Source organism: Emiliania huxleyi (assembly GCF_000372725.1).
Source record: "Emiliania huxleyi CCMP1516 unplaced genomic scaffold EMIHUscaffold_58, whole genome shotgun sequence".
In the NCBI taxonomy this organism is placed as follows: Eukaryota; Haptophyta; order Isochrysidales; family Noelaerhabdaceae; genus Emiliania; species Emiliania huxleyi.
In genome coordinates this window covers 560,587-573,453 of record NW_005197648.1, presented here as the reverse complement: position 1 = coordinate 573,453, position 12,867 = coordinate 560,587, and the positions used below count along the sequence as shown (strand labels likewise).

General features: G+C 64.3%; 2 protein-coding genes across 2 annotated transcripts; one reads left to right on the top strand and one right to left on the bottom strand.

The window, feature by feature from the left end:
* Positions 1 to 4,480: 4,480 nt before the first annotated feature.
* On the bottom strand, positions 4,481 to 5,691 carry EMIHUDRAFT_213732 (hypothetical protein; the record flags this gene model as incomplete). The annotated part of the gene is made up of 3 exons (XM_005764826.1): positions 4,481 to 4,810; positions 4,879 to 5,020; positions 5,093 to 5,691. The coding sequence occupies 3 exons, from the start codon at positions 5,689 to 5,691 to the stop codon at positions 4,481 to 4,483; spliced, it is 1,071 nt and encodes a 356-aa protein (XP_005764883.1).
* Positions 5,692 to 6,688: 997 nt separating this feature from the next.
* EMIHUDRAFT_213731 (hypothetical protein) lies at positions 6,689 to 7,113 on the top strand (the record flags this gene model as incomplete). The annotated part of the gene is made up of 2 exons (XM_005764825.1): positions 6,689 to 6,928; positions 7,042 to 7,113. 2 exons carry the CDS (start codon positions 6,689 to 6,691, stop codon positions 7,111 to 7,113), a joined length of 312 nt encoding a protein of 103 aa, XP_005764882.1.
* Positions 7,114 to 12,867: the final 5,754 nt, after the last annotated feature.

Here is a 12,867-nt window from a genome sequence, read left to right as displayed (position 1 = left end):
TGCACGATTGAAGATCCCTCACACCAAGATCGTGCAGGGCGGGGACACACGTCCCTAAATCCCATCTCGTCTCAGAGTTTGACCGTTTTCTTTATTTATTTATTTACACTGCACACACCGCACACCGCACTCCGCGCCCGCGCGCCCCCCCGCCTCGCCTAGGTTGGAAGGAGATGGGGAGATGGAACAGCCCGAGGAAAGGAGCGAGACAAACACGTATGGGAGGTTGAAGTTGTGCACCACGCTGCCCGGCGTTTCTCACTTTCCGGGACAGCCCCGCCCTTTTGAGGCAGGAAAGTGGCGGCTACCCCGTACGCCCAGCCTGCTACGACCCCCTCGCCGACCGTCCAGACTCCCCCTTCCCCTTCTCCAACCCCGACGAGCCGACGTGAGGTGAATGGTTGATTGAGCCTCCGACCTTGCGCGCCCCCACCTTCCGCCGCCCCCTCAACTGAACACACCCCACATGCACATACAAGACAAACCCGGCGTTCTGCTCTCAAAAGAAAAGAAACAATGCTATGGGAAGGAGGAGACCAGCGGGGGAGACTCCCCTTGTGTTTCGCACATATTACACACATATATATTGGAATAAAAAGCTATTTGGATAATTGGTTCGGCCCCACAGCACACATGCACATTCTCCGGTGTCGCCCCCCCGCCCCCCGCCCCAGCCCTCGAGCGAGTGCCCTCGAGAGAGTGTCCATGCCCCATCAACTGGCTACTACAGTTCTAACTCACCCAAGCCGAGCTCGACCTAGGATGGTGGAGCGGGCGGACGCGTCCGAGTCGGCTCGGCTGAGGGGCGGAGTGGTCGGCGGCGTCGTTGCCCGTATCCAGTCCTCGTCGGACCTCAGGGACTCGTCGAGCGAACCTTCACTGTATCGTGAGGACCAGGATCGGCGCGAGGAGCGGTGAGCGGCCATTAGGCTGACGCCGGACGTCTGTGGAGAAGGGCCGCCATAGGAATGCGCAGAGACCGACTTAACCGGGCTCTTGGGCCGGTGGACGTCCTCTGTGCTGGTCATGCGACAGAAGAGGTCCGACCTTGATGACGAATGCTCCTCGAGCAGGCGGTAGAAGAGCGCCTCGCGCTCTTCAAAGTCTTGAATCACGTCGAGAATGTTTGTGCGAGACGTGCGGCCGACGCTGGTTCTCGTTGACTCTCGAAGCACGGAGGAGCGGGCCGCGCGCCACCGCCTAGCGATCACGTTTGCTGCCCACTCTGATGTCCTTGCCGGGCACGCGGGTCCCCCCTCGTCATCATGCGTGGACTTGGCGGACGTGGGGAGGCTTGTTCGAGCAGGAAGGCACGGCGGGATGCACGCAGCGATACGCCACTCCGACAAACACTCCATGGATTCGCCTCGTGAGGAGCAGCTCGACGGGCGTGCCCGCCTCGTCCTTTTTCGGCCTCAGCAGCGGTTCGAGGCTGACCAGGATGCCGACTCTCGATACGCGCCCACGTTTTGCTGACCGCCGTTTTTTGCCGCCGTTCACAGTAGTCTGATTTGAGCAAAGAATTCTTAAAACAGCCTCTCTCCACAAAACACAACACAAGAACCCTCGCGTACGACACATAAACGAAATCGCACAGGGACAGTCACGCAACACCCCGGGGTCCCAGGGAAGGCGAGCAAAAACCTACTGTCCAAGCCTCGTTGTGTTTGTAAAGTCTGTGCAGGTTGTGAGGGACACGATCCCGGCGTGAACACGCCGATCTGACAAAATCCCGAGTGCCTATGGCGCGTGCGGTAGGCTTTGTTTTGGAGTTAAAAGTCGAATCAGAGCGCCGTCGGCGCTGTCCCTCGTTTTCCTCCCACGGACCGCCCGTCCGGCACCGCTCCGTGACGCACGCCGGCGAAACATCATCAAGCTGCTGTACGGCCCCGGCATCGCCTTCCCAGGCTTAGCTAGACTGAGAGATATTGTGGACATGGTTGGTCTCTACAATATATACACTGACACTGAACCTCCCAGAGCTCGTCCCGGTCCGTCACGGCCATCCTCGGCCTCCGGAGGGCCCCCGGCCGCGGCGCGGTGCGGCGGCGTCACAAATCCGACCACAGAGCACCGGGACGAGGTCGGGCGATCCGAGGCCCAACTAGACGTATGCATTACCTATTCAGGGCTATCACCTGGACCTATCAACAGGCGCCTGCGGCGCCGTGGTCAGGAGCTGCTGTTCACGCGGGTCCACACTTTCATAGTGGACAGTATCGCGCGCTACCGCCGTTCATGCGAAAACGGTCTACGGTCGGCCCGTCTACCGCCAACGGCGCAATTGTTTGTGTGACTCTGTGCGCGTGGGCCGCTCCTTTCCAGAAAGCAGAATCCACCCTTCGCGCCCAACACACATGCCATTGCCAACAGCAAGCAGCCGAGCAACAGCCAGGAGCGGCCGCACATTGCTCGGTACCCCCCCTGCACTTCTAAGCCCGTCCCTGCTGACGGGGGGGGGGTCTGACCCCCCAAGCAGCAGAGCGCTGGGGGGGGGCAGCAGCAGAGAACACTGGACCGAGCTCCCGTCTCTTCGCCGCCGCCGCCCCCCTGGTCCATCGCGAACCCACTATGATTATCGGAAGCTCTCCTCCAGCAGCAGAGATGGGTGGCTTCCGACAAATGGTAATCAAGCAGCCCGACCGCCGCGAAGCGTGATGATAGCGAGAGGTGTACTCCGCGAGGCTGAGCGCTGCACGCGGTACTCGGCGGTGTCGCAGCGTCGAGCAACACTCGGTGTCAGAGCGTCGCGCCTACATGATAGTAGTCTCATCACCGAGTGATTGCTATCCTGTGGCGTATGACCTCGCGCGGATATCACGTTATGATATCACGTTATGTCGATATCACCAACGACGAGCATGCGAACATAGGGAACCATATCTGATGGACTTGTACAGCCCGCTGTGCTCTCAGCTGTGCCACAGCTGCGAGAGCCGTATCTTCCCTCCTTGAAGCAGAGGCGCCGCGAGGCACGAGAGAGGCGTAGAAGAGAGGCTGGCGTGCCCCGCACCCCCCGGCTGGCAGTAGGAGGGCCCGCCGGTGAGACCACACTGATTATGGTGCCGACCATAAATTCTCGCCACTGGAACGCATGCTACTTACAGCTGTCTGTACAGAGATGCCAGCACACCCCACAGGCAGAGCTCTGCTGCTAGGGCCGGGAGGGGGGGTCTGACCCCCCCAAAGCAGCAGAGCTCTGCTGCTGCCTGCTGGGGGGGGGTCGGCCACTGCGCGCCGCTGACCTCATGTGGGGATGTGTGCCGACACCAATACTGATCTAAAACCTGGAAACCCTTGTTCAAGCCGACCCTAAGCGCCATCCTTCCTGCTCTCACTTGATGCTGCTTCCCCGCGCCGCCTCCTTGGCCCCCTTGGGGCGCGTATTTTCTAATCCCAGTGGGGGGACTGGGCCCCCCGGCCCCCTCTTGTTTTCTGTTTTCTGTTTTTCAAAACGCCCGCCCGCCCTCCACCCCGAGGCGGCTCTCGGCTCTCTGTCTCTCGGTCTCGGGTCGCTCTCGCCTCTCTCGGCCCCGCGCCACTGACCGATAGAGATCAAAACGGGACGGGGGTTGTTGTGCGAGTATATGGGACAAAAGCGTCGAAAATGTCCCAAAAAAGCGTGTCTCGAGTTTGTTGCAGCTCCGCAGCCTGCGCGCGCTGCTGGGACGCACCGCTTGCTGGATACACGCACTCCCTGGGACCCAGGGAGTGCGTGTATCCAACAGGAGTGAGTAGACTCGACGCCGTACTCGAGATGGAGCTGCAGAAAGTACGCCGCCGAGCGTGCCACCGACGGCGTCCTGGCTGAGGTGGTGGAGTTTGAGAACTGAGGCTGCGGAGGTGACGCCTGAGGTACCGGCCCGTGCACAGCGACTCAGCCGGCGACCGCCACGGGCTCAGACGAGACTTGTCGACGCGTTCCGGCTCAGCTTCACCGTGGTCCTCGGGCGTCTGTCGACGTCAGGACCACCCATACAGCTCGCGGGTTTGAGGTCGCAAGAGCCAAGATGGTGGCGTTTGGACATCCCAACCATCACACAAGACAGCCTGTAGGTGATGGCGGGACGGCGCAGTGTTTGTGGCACTCGGCAGTAGGCACCCGCGGCACGGCCCCGCTGTCGGCTCTCGCGGGCTGCGGAACCGGCCCCCGAAGGGGACGGTCCGGGCGAGTGTGGCGAGCTCCTGCGCTAGTATGGGCACCCTCTATCACAACACTACTGATCCTGGTCATTAGAGCTGCCAGAGATAGCGTCAGGAGCCGGTAGGAGTCAAAACCCCTCATATTTGAGACATCGTGTCCCATATACTCGCACAACAACCCACGGCCCCGCGCGCTGGCGTTAGCGATTTCGTTTTCTTTTTCCTTAAGTACACTCCCTTTTATTTGTTCCAGTGTATATGAGCGCATGTGATCCACTAAAGAGAGAATCGGGACACGCGCTCTCTCACTGAGATCACGACCGCAACGAGTCGAACCCTACACCTCCTCGAGGGTCCACGCGTGCAGCGCGCGGTCGTAAAAGGAGCACGTCGCGGCTGCCAGCGCCCCGCCGTGCGCCCAGTCCGCCCCGTAGCCCAGTGCGCCTCCGAGGCCGTGCGCCTCGTACCGCGCGACCAGCGAGAGCCCCTCGCTGCCGGCCGCGGCCTCCGCCCCGCCGGACGACAGCACCGCGAACCCGGCGTGCATGCAAGCGGCGAGCAGAAGGTCGGCGCGCTCGGGGTGCCACTTGAGCCGCCAGACTCCGCCCCCGAGGCCGAGCTCGCTCACGGGCGCGCGGAGCTGCCTCACGTCCCAGAGGCGCGCCGTCTCGTCGTACGAGCCTATAGGACGGTTCCGCGACGCTTCAGAGAAGGCTCCTCCAAGAGGCGCGCAACTCTCTCGTCGTGCGAGCCCGTCGCGACGCAATGCTCCCGCAGCCGGCTCGGAGAGACGCAGCACACGCCGGCGCCGTGCGACCGCCGGTTGGTCGCCGTCGCGACGGGCTCGCCGCCGTCGGCCGCCGCCCGCAGGTCCCACCTAGATGGGAAGGTTCCGAGAGGCTTCCTCCAAGGTTCCTCGCCGCCGCCGGCCGCCGGCCGCAGGTCACACCGCTTGAGCTGCGCGTCGTCGGCGCCCGTGTAGAGCGTGTTCGAGTCGCGCGGGTCGAAGGCGACGGCCCAACCCTCGAGCTCGTGCGCTCGCCACGACGCGGACCCGCACAGCCCACTGCAGCCGCCGGACGACTGCCCCAACTCGCCGAGATAGACGCGGCCCGCGGTGCTCGTCACGGCGACGCGGGAGGCGTCGGCCGACCAGTCGAGCGCCATGCACGCGTCGCCCGCATCCGCACACGGCATCGTCGCACATGCCTCCTCAGCAAGCGTTGCTGTGCCATCGGCACCCTTGTGGACCTGGTAGATACGGGTGTCGCAGGCCGCCGTCGCGGCTGAGAGGAGCAGCCGCGACGTCTGCAGCCAGCTGCAGTCGAGCACGCCGATGCCCTCGACGGCGCTCGTCTCCACCAGCTGCCTCCCGGCGCGGTCGACAAAGGCGAGCGCAAGTCGCCCGTGCCGGCGGGCGGGCTGCTGCGTGTTGTCGAGCTCGTAGCAGCCGCATGCGAGCACGTGGTGGAGCCCAGACTCCGGGCAGAAGGCGACTACGTCCGCGTTGAGCGGCGTGGGCAGCGTCGCCGAGGTCGAAATCGCCATGTCACTCAGAAGAAACACAAAGATACAAACAGCGCCCTGGCTCGGCGTGTCTGTTTTCTTTCTTTCTTTCTTTCTGGCGTGAGCCAAAGATACGCGTGTGTGTGTGTGTGTGTGTGTGTGTGTGTGTGTGTGTGTGTGTGTGTGTGTGTGTGTGTGTGTGTGTGTGTGTGTGTGTGTGTGTCTCCAAAGATACGTGGTGGCCACGGCACCAGCGCAGCGACGGCGTCGAGAGGAGGAGAGCTACCAGAGCCGACATCACCGCCTCAGAGTGCCGAGCTTTAAAGAGGGGCAATCAATCAACAAAGGTGTGCCATGGCGCTGCCAAGCAAACTCTCACCCTCTCTCGCCGCTTGGCGGGGGGGAGGGGTAGCTGGGGCTCTCTCACTCCCACCGGGCAAAGGCCAAAGCGCGCCACTCGGCCGCGGGCCACGCCCCACGTATCTCGCCTCGGCACAAGTCGCGCACGGCACTCGGCGTCGTCATCACCTCTTGCTCCTGTGAAATAAGTAAATAAAAACGGACATCTCTACTGTGAGATGGGTAAAAAAGGAACAGGTCCCCGCCGCCGCGTGCGATTTTGTGCAGGGTTCTTTGTGGGTGTGGTCGGCGACTAGCCGGGGTCGTCCTCCCGATGGGGGACTAGCAGCCACTAACTAGCCGTCTTCCACATAAAAGGGCAGATTTACATCTCAAAGATCGGTAGCACAAAGAATCTCAAGAGTTAGGGAAAAGATTTGGCCGCTTTGTGTATCTCGAGACCTCGAGAGAAGGCCGCCCGCAGGCCTCCCCGAGGGCCCAAAGGGAATTGGCTTTCTTTCGGCGGGCAAAGAAAAGATTTCTTCCTTCACAGCCTTGTTATTGAGAAGAAAATACCTCCAATGGCGCTGTGCGCTGGCCCTGTGAGAGGTTGAGGTGCGAGCCCACAGAGGCCCTACAACTCGGTCTTGCGCTGCGGCTGCACGAGGCGCACGCGTCACTGCAGCTGGCCCTCCCCGCCATGCCTGACGTCCTCCTGGCCGTCACGCTGTTCGGCAGTGGCGGATCGCCTCAGCTCTGTGGGCCGGCGATGGTGAAAACGACACCCGCGCACCAGCTGCGGCGGATCATCGGCTGCTTCTGCAGATGGGCAGGTGTGCAGCCGGAATCGGTCGTCTTTCACTCGGTGGACGGGCGTGCCTTGACGCCTGAGGCAACGGTGGCGGAGCTGAGCCTCAGCTCTGGGCACGCCATCACTGCCGTTCTCGCTCCATCCGCGCCGCTGCCATCCTCCAGTGCACAGGCCGCGCCTCTCAGGGAGAGCGCTAGCGCAGGTCGTCGCACTCTCTAAGCGCCTCTCCGCTGTCCCACCAGGCGGCAGCCTTCACGCTGCTCGATGTCGAGGACTCGGAGCTGGCGGCGCTGACGAGCGGTCTCATGGGATGACATCACACTCCCTCGAGTACTCGCGTGCATGTTGGCAGGGACAATGCAACAACACGGGATGGACGCGCCGCAGCGGCATCCTTGCTCGATCTATACCGGGACGCCCGCAAAATGTGCGCAGACCCGGCGGCGCGGGCGCGGTCTCGAGAGGTGAGAGGACCACTTCGCTCGAGCGACGAGCCACCTCGACCGGACGCCCGGCGTACGAGTTTCCTTATATTTTGGAGATACGCCACGCTTCAGATAATCCCGGGACTGTTTCAACACCCAGCTACTCGTTGCTGCAGAGAATGTTGGTTGTTTCCCTCGGACGCATGAACGGAGTGTGAGCGAGCACACGGTTTTTGTGAAACTGTGCACAGAGCCGACGGGCTTGCTCAGCGGAAGAAGGTGCGGAATGCGAGGAGCAGTGGCACCGCCGCGATGAAGGCGGTCTGGCCCGAGCCGAACCGCGGCGGCGGCGGCGGCGGCGGCGGCGGCGGGGCAGGCGGCGGCGCGCAGCGGCGGAAGGGCCAGACGCCAGTGCAGCGGCGTCCGTGGGAGGGAGCTGCGGAGGTCCCCTCCTTCCTGAGCCGCGTGGCAGCCTGCGCCGGGGGAGGGCGGCGGTGACGGCCGAGCCTGCAGAGGCGACGGGGTCGCGCCGGCGCGCCTCCGTCGCCACCCACTGCGTCGCGCGGCCGAGTGTGGTCGAGAGGAGGAAGTCGACGACCGGCTTCGGGAACCAGCCCTTGAGCAGCAGCGCGGCGGAGTAGGTGACGCGCGACGAGGAGCCGCCGTTTCGTGGCGCGACGTGCCAGTACCCAACCTGCAGCCGAGGGCGCGAGGCTCGCCACGCAGGGCAGGGCGGCAGGGCGGCGGCGGCGGCGGCGCGGACCGTGTCGTCAATGTCGCTGTTGCGCGAGTAATCGAGGGCAAAGGCGGCGGCCGACGCGGAGGGCGAGTGCTGGAACTCGAGATGGTACGTCACGCTGTACCCGAGCAGCTTGAGCGTCCACGTGACGAGGGTAGTCTTGACACCGCCGCGAGTGCCACCGCCGTACACCTTTGTGGCGTGCACGCCCGGCACCATCCGAGGGTAGGCGGGCAAGTCATTGATGCACGCCCACACCACCGCCGGTGGCGCGGCCACGTCAAACACCGCGAGCGCCCTCGCACCACCCTCCACTGGCACTGTCTTTGAGACGGTCTTCCCGGCGTCCACAGCGGCGCGCTCAGACGACGAGAGAGCCGGCGGCGGCCCGAGCTTGAACTTGTCCAGCTTCCCCTGATGATCGTGCGGCTTGCTTGGATCGTCGGCTGCCGAGAACGACGCGAGGACGGCGAGCAGGAGCACGGACGCCACCCTCATCTAAATCTGCAGCCCTCCAATCTGGTCTCTCAAAAAATGGGCGAGAGAGAGAGAGAGAGAGAGAGAGAGAGTGCCCGGGCGGTGTCCGGTGTGGAGTCCCCTTCTGATCCCGCCTGGGATGTTGGGTGTGAGGTTGTGGCGGCTTCGATCCCAAGGGGGGGAGCTGATCCCACTCAATAACCAACTCTCAGGGGCAGTAGGTGGGCGAGCTTCAGGCACGCTCATCTCGATCGTCAAGACGTTGCTACGCGCGGTCTTCCGCGGGGGAAGCTGCGTCGACGGGTGCGGGACCGCGGCGCAGCCAGTGCCGCGGCGAGGCCTCCGGCTGTTTGCGGCGGGCGGCTTGCTGCTCGCTGCGATGGCGAAAAACTCGTCTCGCCACACGCCAAGGGCTTATGCTCTGGCGAGACGTGAGGCGCATGCGCCCAGGAGGGGAGGGGGCATGTGTAACGACACTGCTAGAGATGCCTTTCGGGGCCCAGAGATAAAACTTCTGTGATGCCATGCGTGACCTAGTAGTGTCCCCAGCTATGGGCGTGTCCACGTTGGAGCCAGGTGTGGTGTGGGCGCGAGAATAGCTCCGCCGTTCATGGAGGCAACCGATGCGAGTCGACTGGTGTGTGTCGTCGTGGTTTCGTATCAAGAATTCTCTCTCTCTCTAAAAAATGGGCGAGGGCCATCGCAGCGGAAAAGAATCCGCGCAGGCGCCCGCCGCGCCAGACGTACGTTCATGTCGTGCCAACGCGTCCCCGGCGCAACCGCAGGCCTCGGCTTCTCCCACCTCCCGCCGTCCGGCGCCACTGCCGGTACCTCCGACACCACGGCTAGCATGCGAGGCCAGCCGCGTGGCGCCACCGCCGAGAGCTTTGAGCAATGCTGCCGGCTCTGTTTGGTGCTCGAGGGATGCCGGGCCTTCCTCTTCCGCGGTCAGCGCTGCTTCCTCGGCGCGTGCAGCGCCGGTGGCACAGCCTGTTTGGAGCTTGGCGGGGCCATGGTCGGAGTCGTGGGCGGCGTCACCCTTGCCGCAGCGCCGCCTGCCCTGGTGTGCAGTCATCCCCCCACAGCACCCGGCGGCGGCAGAGCGGGCAGACTGGGCAGAGTCGGCGCCGATGACGTCGGCGCAGGCAATGCCGGTCGCGTCGCGCTACTGCAGCTCGGCCAACGCAGTCGGCTCATGTTTGAGACTGTGCCGCAGCGCCTGGTTGCGCCACTCGTTCGAGCAGGCTTTGACGTGCAATATTTTGCGCTGCTCGAGAACTCAAGCCTGGCGAGAGCGTTTCGCGGCCGGCGGCCTCTCGGAAGCCCCTCGCTGCTAGCACTCGACGACGTCGCGCTCACCAACTCGCTGAGCGAAGCCATCGGCCGCGCGGGTGGGCGGATCGGGCGCATTTGGATTGGACCGCGGCCCACGGCGACGCTACCCTCCTCTCGTGGCCTCGCGGGCCGGCTCTCGCGGTACTCAGCCGCTGTGCAGCGAACCGTGGCAACGCGGCTGCTAAAGGAGAAGATTGGGTTCGGCCTCGTGACGACCGCGGAGGCGGCGAGCGGCGACATGTTTGCGTGGGTGCTCTGCCTGCGCGAGGACTCCCACTGGTTCTCACCTCTCCGGCTCGGCGAGCTGGACCCAACCGCCGTGCATGGCAAGGCGTGCGGTGGCTTCGGCGGATGGAACGACAAGGTGTGGATCATGCCACGGCGTTGGGCGGGGGTGATGCTGGGCATGTACGACGACCTTCTCCGCCCTGTGCCGCAGCTGTGCCGCAACGCGTTGCCGCCAGGGGTGAAGATAGAGGCCGACTCGGTGTCGGTCGACTTCCTCGACGCGCCGAGCGTGGAGCAGTTCCGGCAGCGAGTCGGCCTCCTCCACCGCGTGCTTTATCAAAAGCGGCCCCCGGCCGACATACCCACGATGGATTCCTACTACGCTCGCGATGGGTCTCGCGTGACAACAGCTCTGGCCGAGGGCGAGCGCGAGGCCGTCGATGCGGCGGTCGGCGGATGGCGGCTCTGCTTTCCGCACATCTACGCTCGTGGGTGCGTGCCGCCAGCCAACCAGTCTTGGGTGGACGCACGGCTGTGCCAGTGACAGCGGGCGCTGTGCCAGTGGGCGTAGACCGAGCGCCGGCGGCGCGGCTCGTACGCGTGGGCGGGGGACACCCTCTGAGCGCCCCCGGCGGCTCCGGCTGGCGGCGCGGGGCCGGCCGTCGCGGCGCGCAGCTCTCCTCTGCAGCTGCACATGTACATGTGGCGATGCGCAGGCCGCAGACACGTCAGCGAGAATATCTGTCTTCAACTTAGGGTTGCCTAACGTTAGGAGCTGAACAGTGTTGCTAGTGTTAACAGTAACAACAGAACAACAGTGGGGCTCCCCAACAACATTAGCTAACGTTAGGCCGACTGAACAACAGTAAGGAAGGCCTGGCAGTGACCCACGACGATCTCTAGTGTCCAGTGCGGGTAACGCTACCCGGAAATACCCCCGGAAAATCCCAGGTATTTTCGGGGTGTACCCGGTTTTTTTGCCCCATTATCTGCTTGCTGGCCGCTGAACAACAGTAACAACAGTAACAAACAGTAACAGCGTGGGCTGGGATGAACACTTGAACAACGTTGAGGATTTCAGCCAACAACTGCGCAACTCTGTTTAGCGCCCCAACGATTAACGTTAGGCAACCCCGCTAGACTTCAACGGGGACCTGTTCCTTTTTACCCATCTCCTAGCAGAGGTGTCCGTTTTATTTATTTATTTATTTAGACTTCAATTCTTCACATTCAAACTTCATGCGATTCCGCTATAACCTATATCTCGGACTTATATTATCGGCTCGCGGCTCGAAAATCGGCCGCGGGGCTAGCTCTCGGACCTGTCTAACCGTATGTGTGTCAAAGGTAGAACGTAGATCCCGCTCAGCATACAGCAAAGTGTCTACTGTACACACACTCGGTGCGCGCTGCCACGCTTCAAAAGACCCAACTCAGTGTCTCGAGGGTCGTGGGAGAGGTGTCCCCCCGCCGCCAAGCATCGAGGAAGACTGGGAGAGGCCGGTGACGGGAAGCGGGCACACGGCGGATGTAGATGAAAGCTGCAGCGAACGGAGTAGCGGGCAAGCTCACTTGCGGAAGGCGCCCCCGTACCTCGGCTCGCTCGTCGGCGCGGGAGGCTCCGACGACTCGAACGCGCCGCCGTACCGACTATTGCTCCGAGCCGGCGGCGCCGGCGCGGCTGCCGCTTGCGGCTCCGAAGCAGCCTCGTCGTCGTCGCCGTCGCCAATCGCGACGACGGGCACGCGGTGCCACGAGTTGTTGTTGAGGCCGCGCAAGTTCCAGATGCCGGCGACGCTCTCCGGCTGGCTGTTGTGCGCCGCATCGGTCGCCTTGCAGATGATGGTCGTCGCGCCCTCCGCCTCGGCGACCGGCACCTCCGCCTCCCAGAAAGTCCACGCCTATGCGGCGGCAGCCTCGGTGACGCGTCTGGCCGGCGGCGCACAGCTGCCATCCAGTCCCGTTGCCCACGCGCGGTCGGGCGGCTGCTCGGAGCCTTCGGCGAGCGTCGCCTGGAGCAGCGAGCGAGGCGGCGCGTGGGTCGGGCGAGGGGCGGTGCCAGCCAGCCGCGCCGCGGCTCGCCTTATGCCAGCTCGCGCCGCCGTCCGCCGAGACGTCCACGCGCACGATGCCGCGGCCGCCACCGCTCCACGCGACGCCGCGCACGTCGACCGGGCTACCCGCGTCGAGCTTTGCGTTCGGCCGCGGCTCTGCGATCATCGACTGCACCGGCATCTCCTGCGTGGTGTGGGGTCGGGGGAGGGCTGGGGCTCGGGGCAGGCCGTCTGCTCGGGGAGAGGCGCTGCCCCGCGTCTCCACGGCGCGCGGTGAGCGTCGTGCGCAGGTTGCGATCGTGTCGTGCACGGGCGGCCGGACGGGGTGGGCGAGAGGCGGGTGCGGCTTCCTGCATCGTCGGCGTCGCCGCGATCTCCTCCTCGGTGACGGAGGTGACGGACGGTCCAAAGACCTTGTACGCCAGGCCGCGGTTCCACATGCCGGGCGCGTCCTCCTCGGCGAGCTGGACCTCGGTGAGCCACTTCACCTGCAGACCCGCGCGGCAGCGCCCCTCGGCCACACCGCGCCGGCGCGGGCTGCTCACGGACCAGCGAGCTCACCTGCCTCACGCCCACGTGGCCCGGCACGAGCACGCGCAGCGGGTAGCCGTGGTCGCGAGGGAGCGGCTCGCCGTTCATCTCCCAGGCGAGCAGCACGTCGCCAGCCTCGTCGAGCGCCTTCTTCGCGGGCACCGAGACGCGGCAGCCTGGGGCGGGACACTGCGCCGGGTGAGGGCTGGCCGCCAGGCTTGCAGAGGGCGAGGGAGAGGGAGAGGGAGAGGGTGAGGGAGAGGATGAGGCAGAGGGAGA